At 40.3% G+C, this 13,743-nt stretch overlaps 1 protein-coding gene across 1 annotated transcript; it reads left to right on the forward strand.

Moving 5' to 3' along the window:
* Positions 1-12,413: 12,413 nt before the first annotated feature.
* Positions 12,414-13,169, forward strand: LOC131217575 (pollen-specific leucine-rich repeat extensin-like protein 3). Its single transcript, XM_058212512.1, has one exon. The coding sequence runs from the start codon at positions 12,414-12,416 to the stop codon at positions 13,167-13,169; it is 756 nt and encodes a 251-aa protein (XP_058068495.1).
* The last annotated feature ends 574 nt before the right edge of the window (positions 13,170-13,743 follow it).

Here is a 13,743-nt window from a genome sequence, read left to right on the forward strand (position 1 = left end):
CTACACACAACAAGTATGAGCCTAATAATGGGCACTAGGGAGAGTTACAATGCGGACATTTAACTATCATTGCTAATACAATGTGGACGTTAAATTATCATTGCTCCTAAGGCATGACCACCATAAACATCATTACATACATCATGGTGAAATCTCACATTGCAATGGGCCTCATATACGATACATTCGGCCTCACACAAAGGCCTTACATGCGTTTCATTGGGCCTCACTCATGGTCCTCATATACACTACATTGGACCTTAACCTATGGGCCTCAAATACATCGAATGGGCCGCATCAACGGGCCGCACTAATGGGCCTCATATACATCAAATGGGCCGTATCAATGGGCCACACCAATGGGCCTTATATACATCATTATGGGCCTCACACATGGGCCACGTACACATCACATCAGGCCTCAGACGTGGGCCACAATTACATCACAGTGGGCCTCCTCACATGGGCCTCAAAACACATCATAGTGGGCCTCAAACATGGACCTCAAAACATGCCATGATGGATCTCATATCTGGGCCTTAAATACATCATAAAGGGCCACTCATATGGGCCCAATATACATTACATCAAGATGGGGCCCATACTTCAATTAGAGATCATTTTAGAACATTTCCAAGGATGCTTCCCATCGAAAAATCATCTAGACCATACCGCAAATAACAGTGGAGATAATGATTTTCACCGTTTAAATTCACGAGGCCCACCATTTTATTTTTCATCCAACCTGATCATAAGGTCACAAAGACCTGGATTGAGAGGAAAAGAAATTTCATATTAATCCAAACTTCCATGACCCCAAAAAGGGTTTTAATGGTGGACGCTCCAATTCCCTCGCTGATTTTTTTTTTCCAGTGCGGTCCACCTGATAATCGGTCAATCCAACAGCTATATTGCTACTGGATGGACGGTCGATATAACACATATATCATGTGGATGGACGGTCGATATAACACATATCATGTGACCCCACTGTCCCAACTGTCTGGATGGTGTGGATGCGCACATAGATCCCAGCAGGCCTCACAGAGCTTAGTGACGTTGCTACAGCAGCATTACTGCTCGTCCAAAACAAGACAGACGACGTAGATTAAAGCACATGCATCGCGGTGTGCTCCACCCAGCACCGTCCAGATGGACGGTGTGGATGCGAAACGCATACATTAAGGTGGATCCCACCCGTCTAGGATGCTGGACGGTGTGGACAAGACCCATACGTCTGGTGTGGGTCCCACGGACCAGCTGACATCAGCCATGAAGCTAGCGTGAGTTACATCGGCCAATCAACTTCCGTATGAGGTGGGTCCCACCATAACATTATATATATGTTAAAATAAATATATATATATATATATATCATTCTTTTTTTTACTTTTTTTTTGCAATGTCCAGGGACTGGACGTCCGTCTAACAAATGGTCTGGATGATCATACATGTGTATCAAGGTGGGTCCCATCCCACACATGCAACATGTGTAGGGTGGGCCCCACACACCTGCTAAAAATGGATGGACGGTGTAGATATAACACACATTCCATGGTGGGACCAGTAGAACTTGCTGACGTCAATCCAACTATATGTTGGTGTGAGGTACTCCAGCCAATCTGATTTCCGGTGGGTCCACACTTGTGGGACCCCCCAATTATGGATGGACGGTTTAAATATCAGGCATCAATGGGTGGGCCACAACATCACAAACAAAAGGAGAGAGAGAGAGAAAGAGGGAGAGAGAGAGAAAAATGTGAAGGAGAGGGACCCCGCCACATTGGGCCCTCCCTTATACAATGCATACATCAAGTGGGTTCCACAACAAGTGGGCCCTTAAAACAAAATCAACGGTGGATCACCCACCTATTGGCCTTCTTCTTTAGCTCCTTGAACTCCTAGGCTCCTTGGCTTCGATCTTGATGGAGGATGATGAAGTTTTGATGGTGGGGATGAGGGGTTTTGGGGTAGGGAAGTGGGCCACACCTAGCTTCTCATTGGGAGGCTTGGACGTTCGATCTCTTGGTTGCTTGAGAGATTGTTTGAGAAATGAGGGAGAGAGAGAAGTAATGGGATGATAAGGGATGGGTGGAATGGATGTTGCAAGAAAGGGACGGTTAGGGTATGAGCTTGGTTGAATTTTGGGTGAAAGAGGGATGGGTAGAGAGAGAGAGTTGACTTGTGAGGGGTGAGGTGGCATGGGGTATGGGTGGTGTACTTGACTTGTAATTAATGTGTACTTGATTGATTGATGTGACGGATTGTAGAGATTCTATCAAAATTTGTAAGGCATGGCGTTTTCTTCGAGATGAACGTGGGCCTACATCTTTTGGCCTGGGTATCGTATCGGCGCGTGAGACGTGGCATTGGAACCACGGCGATGGCACGGTCACTAGGGTATAAGTTTCGAGTCGAGCCGATATAAATCTTTGATATGCGACTTAGGTTCACGCACAAATGTCGGTTACAGGTAGAGGGTTGCCGAAATTCGACTGGGAGGACCGCGGAAGCCTACGGAACGGTACAGACTATGATACGGGCCTTACAGAAGTTCTAAGCATTGATACTCCTCCTTCCTTCTCTTTTACATTCTTTTTTCTCTCATTTTCTTTTCTTCTTTTTTCTTTCTCATGGAGCTCATACGTAGAGGGTTTCCTTGCTAATGGAGTGAGTGAGAAAGAGAAGAGATGGTGTAAAGAAAAGAGGGGTAGGAGGGGTCATTTTTCTCTTGCATTGGTTTTGGGTTTTCATGAAAAGATGGTAGTTTAGGGAGAAAAAAATGCTTGAGGATGGAGAGTCTTAACTTTTAGAGTTGTGCTTATATGGAGTAGAGGAAAAAGTAGGGGTATCATGTTCACATATAGGGGTAGGGGCTAAAAAGTGGAGGTACTATGGTCTTTTGGAAAAGGCTAAATAATGATATTATTATTATTATTATTTTAAAAAAAGAAAAAGGCTATGGGAGTATAGTATGTTATTTGCCAAATGTAAGGGCAATAGAGTGTAATTTCACATGGGGTAAGATCTTATATAAAACAATACTTTCTTAAGATATATGCACATTGGGAAACATTATTGCACATTGGGATGTGTGTTATGTCTCAATTTATGCTCAGATCCATAACTTCCAATATGACTATCGCAACAGGGCATGTTATGCGACATTACGATTGTTATACAGAGGTCTCACGTCAAACAAACATAAATCATAGGGTGAAATCGGTGATCAACAATTTGGTCGATCCTAATGTCGGAAACAAGCGTATGAAAAGTTTCAATGAAACACATGTCTTACATTATGATTTTACAATAATGTAAAAATATTATAATTATAATTTTATCATGCTTATTAATCACGAGAATTGTGGGCCAAATTATAAGAGATGTATTTGATTTATAATCATTGCACTTTTTTAATACATTAAAGAAATAAAATTAATAGTATGCCATTTAATATAAAAAAGTGAAGAACGACCAATTAATATGCCACTTTTCCATGTTTTGATGCTTCTAGCCCCACCTTGAATCTAATAAGTCTTTAGAAACCTCACTTTTCATTAATGATACTATTTATTTCCTCTATATACACTGACAGTTGGAGAGAGAACCAGAAGAGTGTGGTGCTTCGTATTCATACACTAAGGGCCATCTCTATCTCTCTTTAAATTAACCTAATAAATGAAAGGAAATGGATAATGATTACAATTTAATTTATTTATCTGGTGATGTTAGCTACATTCGATCATAGTGATAATATATTTTTATTATTTGTTTTAACCATGAAATGTTGTATAATTTGATATTTTATAAATATAAAATGCATGTACCTCTCTTATTACATATGCATTCGACTCTCGATTTATGTTTACTAATACTTTAAAAAAAAATATTGAAAAATAATGATCATGGTTCGCTTAAATTATTTTATCATAGAATTCATAAAACATGCAGGCCTAAAGAAATTGCACACCTGGAATGCATGTAATCGAAGATAAACTGTCCTAAATGGTGGATGTCATTACCAAAGAATAATTCAATTAATGGAACTAGTATTAAATATCTTAATGAAAATTACTTAGGGTACATTTATTTTGCTAATTACGGCCTATAATATAAAGAAAATGTGTCATCAATGTAATTTTACGATCATCAAATCAAGTATGGAAATCATTGACCAAATATATATTTAAGAGAGGTAAATAAATTTGTAATCATTGTGCTTTTTCATAGAATTATAAAAAAAAAAAATCTTAAATCCAAATAACAACATCAATATATTTTGGTGATGATTCAACATTAAGAGCCTGCTTGTTTTGCCCATTACCATAGAAGTGTAAAAGAATTGAGCAATGATTATGTATTATTTTACATGTCTCCTGATAGTAGTCACGTTTAACCACAACGATGACAATTTTAAATTATTTGATTTATCTATACTAAAATCCTAATAATAACATTTTTGCATTTCTTCATTATCAAAATAAATTGATGTTGTTTTAATGATAATATTTATGGTAATTATATGAAATCATAATGATTTTAAATTACTTCTCCGTTGAATACATTTGCATTTGACCAATCATTCTTGTATTTGATTTAGAAGTGGTGAAATAGTAATGATGACACAAATACTTTACATTACTAAGCAAATAATAAAACATACCGTCTCTAAAGCAATGTAAAATTGTCATTATTATGACTTTAATGCTTACAAAGAGATGTAAAATAATTTATATTTATTGCACATTTCCCTTTCATTATATTGCGGTGGTAATTGGTGAAACAAACATACCTCTAAATCTTAAAAAAGATATTATGATGCAAAACCATAATAATTAAGTAATAATTTTTAAAAATCCCTTATAAAGTAGTAATCTATGATTAACGAACATTTTCTTTTTTTATTAACCGTTAATATTCTTCACTCCTACATCTAAAATGTATTCATCCATCAACAACGTCGTTTACACCCATTTTTGGTGCTTTAATGTGGACTAATTAAAGGTCACCATGTGTAGACACCATGAAACTACAACTAGTGCAAAACATACTCTCACCCGAGAGTATCATTGTTAGCATTTCCTTCGACGATATGCATTCCATTATAAATGTGAAGGCATAAGTCCTTATGCCTACCTTTTGAAGAGAAAATTAGTATAGGCCATGTGGTCGTAATTATCGTGCCCATTAATGAGGCAATGTGCCCACCATGTCTATTAAAAGACCCATCAAGAGAACAAATTTTATCACAAATTCAGATATAATCTTCTCGGCAATGTCATCACTTACAATCCTTACAAAATGAGATATCTTCTTAGAGACGTTCGAAGAGACTGTAGCTTTCTAGAAGATTTTAAATATCCGAAGATTGGACTGATGTCCAAGCAAACCCAACTACGGCTTAGAACCAAATCGGAAGACACAGACTCATCGGTCTGATCAAATCCTCCTCCTCATACCTCAATTAGAATCAAGGGAATGACAAAACTAGATCCAAAAGCTAGTTCGACTGATCCTCAATCAAAGGTCTAGTAGATCTTAATATGATAGATCTCATCTATCTATTACTCTCTAAACCATCAAGATGGCGGCGTCCTGCGAATGAGTGACCTTGATTTCTTAAAGGGGTCCCTTCTGGATCAACCCATGAGGTTCTTGGAACCTAATCTGGTGCCCAAATCCAAAGGAACTTTGGCGATCCCAGGCTTAATCTTAAGTGGGCCAAGAAGATCTTTGTGACAGATTAGCTATATATGATAAGAAGATATGTGAAGCCAACAAGTACGGGTTAAGTAGTGACTCTTTCTTTCCAATGCAAGTCGACAGTTTCAGATCAAGCAAGGATTCTCATATCCAGAACAACAATGTGGAAGCGAAGGATCCAGAAACAATAAGGAAACCCTAATAAGAGTTTCACTACCTTGATAATTTATAAAATGATCAATAATAATAATAAAAAAGTGCTCGAGGTCCTACATCAAACACATCAGTGTATCTTTTATTTATTTATTTAGTTGATGTTTCTTAACATAGATTAGCTTCGTTTAGCTACTGCCTAGCTAGCGGCTCCTGCTATAGTACCTTAGGAGTAGAGATAATCTTTTTGCAACCTTAAGTTGTAGATTGTGATTTTTTAAGTTTCGATTTGGTTGATCATACCCACCTCGATTCGTTTCTTTCAATAGGCATATTAGGTATTTATATCTTTTCATTTTTGCTTATTCATTTGGTTGTCTTGCAAGTTTTTTATTGTAAATAAACATAATTTTACAACATCTAATAAAATCGGTAATATTTTGTATTATTTAATTTGAATGTATATCTTTTTTTTTTTCATTTGAGAATTATTTTAAACTTAAATTGTTGGTGAAAGAATAAATTCTCGAGTCCGTAGATACATGTCTATTGTCACAAGGCAGAATGAATTTATTCAAAAGGATTAGCCTCATTTTCTTTTCACTAATTGCTTGAACAAAGTGCAATTTTGGTTGCTGAGAGGACTCTGTATATCCAATCCTAGTTTCCAATTTGTTTGTCTCAGAGAATGGGACACCAACAATTCAATTAACCCTTGACTCAAGCAAACTCTGGCACACTACGCATCCTAATCTCTCTCTCACACACACACACGTGTAGCCAATCTAAACTCTCGGTCACATAAGTGGTTCAATTTGATTAAATTAAGTGCAACAAATATCCATACAAGATTTACCATGCCTCAAAAGTCCTCTAGGTTATAAAATCTTAAACATAAATCTAGTGCCTCTGTTTCTCTTTACAAGTGTTAATTAGTGAATAGTACATCTAAAGTTACAAATGTCTTGTCCGGTGAAGCATATTGCATGGCGTGCCCTTGACATGTCACCAAATTTTGTGGGCCCATCATGATGTATGCGTTATATCTTCACTATCCATCCATTTTTTGAGATCATTTCAGGATATGAGCCAAAAAATAGAAAATAGTGGGGATTTAACGTCAACCATTAAATTCTTAGGGGCTATATAAGTTTTGGATCAAGTTGACATTTGTATTTCCCCTTTATCCAGGTCTGTGTGACCTAATGAGCAGGTTGGATTGCAAATAAATATGTGGGGCCTGGGAAGGTCTTAATCAGAAGGCATCATTGTCCCCACTGCTGTGTGGTGTGGTCGAATTGATATTTGGATATTCCTCGTTTTTCAGATACTGCCCTACAATGGTCTCGCCAAATGAATGGACGGTGTGGATATAATGCATTCATCATGGTTGGCCCCACAGAACTTGGTGACATCACACCAAGCAATACGCTGCCCTATTGAGGATGCTGATTTGAGAGGCCGATGGGGTACTATCCCCGCCAGGACCTAGCCCGGAATCTTGGCAGAGCCATGTGGGACCACTATCATGTATGTGTTTTATCTAAGCCAATCAGTTGATATTAGAAAAAGAAAAAGAAAAAAGAGCGTATCAAGACTTAAGTGGATTACACCATAGGAAGTAGTGGGGCTTGAACACTAAGTTTTGGATAACATGATATTTATGTTATCTCTTCGTCCACGTCTTTGTGACCTTACAAATAGGTTGGATGGTAAATAAACATTAAGAAGGTTTCAACTGTGCTTCTTTGGTTGTAACGACCTTGGAAATTTTGTGCTAATCTTTCCTTAATAGTGTTTTTGGGGTAATTAGCGCTATACTCGATTGCTTGTGAAATTCGCATCAATCACTTTAAATTGTATCTGCATGACTCAAAACTTGTAGATTAGTTAGCGCTACGTTACTCTGAAATTTGGGATCCATCGCTAAATCCAGTTGTTCTAGGAAATTTTTGGAAGATCTGGATCGGACCTGGACCGCGCGTCGAAAGTCTGATAGCGATGATCTTAGGCTGTTGCGGTCACCGAGTTGGGCTTGACCATCACCTCGAAAATTAAGTCCATCTGATGTTCTGGGTCGATTTGATTGAGTTCAGAGTGAAGAGTGTGAGAACGGTTGGAATTTTATAAGTTTTTATGAAATCTGAGTCGTGTCGCTTGCGCGACGATTTTAAGCTATCTGACCGTTGAATTCTGACCCAATTTCACCCTCTGATCAGGGAAGGTGGCCCAGACATATCCTTGTGCTTGTGGACCTGATCGAGATTCCGTGACTGTTGAATTGAGTGTGGTCCGCCACGGCTGATCTGAAGAGCCGGTCAGTACGAAAACTCAGCTTGACCTAGATCCATGGTCAGTGAGCTTAAGTCCGACCTTTCGTGGTCTTTGGCCCACCAGAAGTGCTTCGTTGGATCGTAAGAGGCAGGTTTTGGTTATACTTTAAGTATACCTTGACCCTGGGGTTATTTTCATCAATAATAGGCCTATTTATAGTCCTTAAACCCTAGCCCTCTTTTCCATACGAATTTCTCTAACCCTAGCTTAGAAAGAGAGTGGAAAAGAGAGAGAAAGTGAGAGATAAGTTAGTGAATCATCTTGGATTCTTCCTTGTTCTTCTACATCCTTGAACCTTCACTTTGAATCGTTATTCTGACGGTTCTGAGTTCATCTTGGGGTAAGTTAACCTAACCCTAACCTGTGTTAGAGCTTAGATTAGTCTTGGTGTTGTTGTATCTCATTTCTATCCTTGTTTTAGGGTATTCTAGCGCCGTTGACGAAGATAACTCGTCTAAATCAGTTCGGTGTTCTTTCCTTGCTTAAGGTGCGGACTTTAAGTGTATAGGTTATGGTTTTCAAGGCTTTCAATACCAGTTAATGATTTATTCTTGTTATGGATGAGATTTCACATGCCAAATGTTGTATTTTTGTTACGTTCCTGATATGCATGTGTTGTATTGAGATTTGTGTATTCTGTGTGTATGTATAAAGTACCATATATGTATACAATATGCACTTGTGTTTGCCATGATTATTTGTTATGTATGTATGCTAGATGTATGTGCAACAACTCCTTGGTAAAAGGAATTGTCCAAATGCTTGTTTTTCAACATACGTCATGTATGTTGTTTCATGTATTCTACGTGTTTGTAGAAATGTCTGAATGATCTAAAGTGAGATATTCCAACCTAGTATGGGTGTTGAGGAGCGATTCTCAACTCTCCCACTAGTGTGTATGTTTTCCTTTATACAAGTTACATTCCTTGTTATTCAATTTCAAGCATTACTTATGCTTACATTTACATTAAGTCGATATTCTTCAAGTGCTTATGTACCATGATTTGAGTTGTTGTTCCATTATTGTTCTACATTTAATACGAATATCTGTTGTAGTGTAATGTGTTTGGGACTATGCATTAGTCCAGGAAATCAGTAATCTGCTTCATGATCGTGGCTGAGGTTGCTTTCGCCACGTAGGACGTATTAGACGAACCCGAACCGTATTAGAGTTGTTGGCAGTGGTTTGGCCACGCGGAGTGTTTGCGCACTCTATGTCGCTCAACTCAACGTGTGCTCATACTAGTCGAGTTCGTCAAGTAACCCGATTGTCCGATGTATGTTCACCATGTATGGACGCTACTGTTTGAATCTAGGGTACCGAACTTACCAGTGAAATCCTATTAACCATGGTACTTGATCCGATAAGACTCATGAGCCGGACATGGTGGTATGGGACACCGTGGTCGAGCTGTCGGCCTACGCTAGGGTGACGAGCCTCCCCGTAGTGACCAGTGAGCAACTAAACTCGTGAGTCGATTATGGTGGTATGGGACACTATATTCGTGCTGTCGGCCTACATTGATTGGTGACGAGCCCTTTGTAGTGACCTCGAGCATGCCTGGATACCACATTGAGGTGACGAGCCTTGGTGTAGTAACGATGGTATGAAAGGCGTGCATTGATTGGTGACGAGCCCTTTGCTACGACCTCAAACATATGATCGTATGAGATGTCTAGGACTGACGACCCTAGAATGGATCACTGTTTGGATGGTGATATGAGGAAGGTATCTTAGCTTTCCAATCCTATTGTATGACAATGGACTAATAACAACTTGGTAATCATATCCATGCACCGCATTTGCATATGCTTTGTAGATGTGGCGCACTTTGAGGTGGTGTCATGCGTAACGTAAGAGGAAGACGCTGAGGGTGTACGCGTGAGGGCACGCATCATTTTACATACATCTCTGCATTAAAAAGAGTACTTAGGATTTATTTAATTGTTCTGCTTTATCATTACTGTTTGATTGAACTAATAACATGTTAACCAGTGCCTTATTGTTCCACTGAGTTGATCACTCACTCCCACGTTCTGGGGCGGTGTTAAATACCCACCAGACTCTGTCTTAGGTTCTGATGTTGCAGATGTTGATGCGACTTCTGAGGCAGAGCGGGAGATGGATGATGATGAGGCTGCTTTCTCTTATATGCAGTTTTCAGACGGGTTCTAGCGAGCCTTGGTCTGATGCACGGGATGCTGGGATTATTTTTGAAAATTTAAATGATGTAACTTGATACTTGTAATTTTGTTAAGTAACACTTACATACGACCTGGTTGGTGAATGTACTTCAGAGATTTATACTTGTACACATATATTTCTATAAGTCTTCCACTTGCTTTCTTCACTTATCCCTGAATTATATCTGTGTTTTGGCTTAATCTATTCCATGTTTTATGCACTAATACAGTCAACATATATCCATTATGAAATATGTTGCATAAGTGATGTTTTGGAACTCGGGAGCTGAGTTATGCTCGACCCCCGAATTTTAGGGCGTTACATTGGTGTGGTCCACTTTAGACTTAGGTGTGCTTCTTTTTTAGGCTTGTAGCTTAAAATGATAGGTCAAAATGGGAATGGATGGTGTGGATAAAACACATACATCACCATGGCCCCACAAATCCCCCGCCATCACGTCAGTCTATAGTTAGGTCTGGTGGGGTAGTACCCAGTACACTTCCACTGATTTCAGCCTGTAACCTTAGATGACAAATAAATTTCACTGCTAGCATTAGAAGGTTTTGGCTGTCGACATCATTATCCGGCTGTTTCGTATTATGGGTTCCACTTAGAACTTTGGATGTACTTCAATTTTGAGGTCAACCACTTAAATAATCTGAAAATAATAATAATAATAATAATAATAATGAATGTACAGTGTAGATAAGCCACATACATTCAGGCCCAAAAGAGTTTACTCAATAATGAGTTACCTAATAGGCAATCACCAACGGACCTATTTAGTAGACGTGGCCAAGTTCTGTGAGCCCCACTATGATAAATGTTTTATATCCACTTGTGATAATAGTTTAAAACATGAACCAAAACATGAGGCAAATACAAAGCTTAAGTGAACAATACCTAAGAAATGAACTTTTATAATCAACAACTTCTTAAGAACCACATAAGTTTTGGATCTAAGTTGATCATTAATATTCATGTTTTCCTTCAAAAAAACATCACTTAAAATTATAAGGTCTTAACAGGTCTCAATGGTTGGCGTCATTGTCCCCGTTACTTTATGTGGTTTGGTCCACTTGATCTTCGGATCTGCTATATTTTGATGCTCATGCTCTAAAATGATATCGTAAAATGGATGGATGGACGATCTGGATACAGCAAGTACATCATGGTAGGGCCACAGAAACACACCACTGTCACACCGCTCAATCTGCTTACCTGAATTCGGGTATAATAAACGCATCGCCTCGGATCCCTAACAGCGGATTAGGTATTAGCGGGTAATACCTCAGACAGTGGGTGTTACCTTTATGGTGTGGGGCCCACCTTGATGAATGTGTTGTATATCTATGCCACCTATTTTTTTTTTTTTTTACAGATCATTTTAAGCACGTTATCCTAAAACTTAAGCAGATCCAAGTCTCCGGTGGGCCACATCACTGAAAAGATGATAAATGACTATTAAAAACTTTTTTAGGGTATAAAAGTTTTGGATATAGCTGTTATTTATGTTCTAACTTCATCCAGATATGATTGACCTTATCAATGGGTTGGATGGCAAATAAACGTTACTAATCTGCTGGGCCTGGGAAGTTTTTAATGATAGGTGTTCAATCACCACTGTTTTCTGTGGTGTGGTCCACCTGAGAGTTGGACCTGCTTAATTTTTAGAATTAGTTCCTAAAATGTTCTAGAAAAACGGAAGAACGGCGTGGATATACAATAAATCATCAAGGTTGGCCCCACGTTACGGGTCCGGTGACACCTAATCCGCTCCCGGATACCTGAAACCTAGGCCTCGTCCGAGTATTGCGTAACTCGCTCGAGAAACTCAAATTCCATTTCCCCCCCTCTATATAAAGCCACACCCGTTACCCCTCTCACCTGCCAAATGCCATGGCCTACCTCCTCCTCTCCACTCTTCTTCAATCCCCCAATGCCAAAATGACCAAAATGCCCACCCCTCCTGCTTCCCTCTCTTCTTCAAATTCCTAAACAAAAACACCCCCCAAAAGCTTTTCATTTTAAAAAAATGCCACTCACTCATCTACTCTCCATCTCTCTCTTTCTCGTCCTTCTCTTCCCTCACATCCACACCGTCGATCTCTCTTCTCCCAATCTAAGCCCATTCTGCCACCCAATCTACACCACACTCTTCAAAACATGTGCTCAGACCGGTATCTCCCGCCCACCGTTCGTCTCCCTTCCCCACACTGGACCCCACCCATTTAAAAATTTCCCGCCAGATTCACCCAATTCAAATTCTCCCGCCAAAGACGTAGCATTCCCGGCCCCGCCAGTCCTACCATTCCCCAGCATAACCCCATTGGCTCCCACAATTCCCATATTTCCCAATTTACCCCCATCGCCCCCAGCTTTTCCTTGCGTCTTCCCATATTGCCCTCCGCCGCCTCCCCCCGCCGTATTTCCAACCTTGCCCCCGCCCGTGGCGGTGGTCTACCTCCCCCCACCATTGCCACTTCCACCGCCACTGCCGCTGCCGCCGCCGGTAATTCTACCGCCTCCGTTGCCAGCTCTACCGCCTCCTGTATCTTATGTTCTTCCTCCGCCAATGATCCTGCCGTCGCCGCCTTCGCCGGTTCTTCCTTGCTCCTGCATGACACCGATGACGTACCCGCCGCCGCTCATCCCACTGCAACCACCGCCAATAATTCCACCGATCCTTCCACCACCAGCAACGCCCACGGTTTTCTGGGGGGCCCCACCGCCGCCCGCGGCGGCATTGCCGTACGTGTGGCCCCCGCCGCAGCCCGTGCCGGCTCCATGAGAGTTTGGGTGCAATATGTATTGGGTGGAACACATGCAACGTGATACACGTACGTGAGATCTGGGCTGTTCATCAGGTGGCCCCCACCTTGGCCCAACTCAATCTGGTGCACTCATCAAGTATGCCACACGTGTACGAGAGGAATGGACGGTTAGATGCCAAAGAAAGAAGAGTAAAATGGCCTATATTCAACGTATAAATGTGGACCAGCTTGATTTCCAAGACCAACTCCAGTGGGCTGGCCCTGATGAATGGCCTAGATCTGGCACACGTGTTTTGGCATGCATGCTGCGAATAAACCCTATTCAATCTTTTCTTTCTTTCCTTCTGTTTTTAGCTGTATTGATGGAATACCCGGAACGGAAAGACCGTTTAAGATTGATGGTATGTTTGGATGCACTATTGAATTATTGCAATTTATTAGCTTATAAAAGTGCACGTGTTGTGTAGTCCACCATGTTGTATATGTAACATCCAATCCGTCCATCAGGTGAGAATCATTATTTGGATTATCCTGATTGAGATTTTGGATGGCAAGGCCAGCAGGAACGGTGCAACATTGCTCCCAAAACTG

The sequence above is a fragment of the Magnolia sinica genome, chromosome 10 (genome assembly GCF_029962835.1).
Source record: "Magnolia sinica isolate HGM2019 chromosome 10, MsV1, whole genome shotgun sequence".
Classification (NCBI taxonomy): domain Eukaryota; kingdom Viridiplantae; phylum Streptophyta; class Magnoliopsida; order Magnoliales; family Magnoliaceae; genus Magnolia; species Magnolia sinica.

Excerpts from the sequence above, each read along its gene's own strand:
- LOC131217575 (XM_058212512.1), top strand. The coding sequence starts at position 12,414 with ATGCCACTCACTCATCTACTCTCCATCTCTCTCTTTCTCGTCCTTCTC.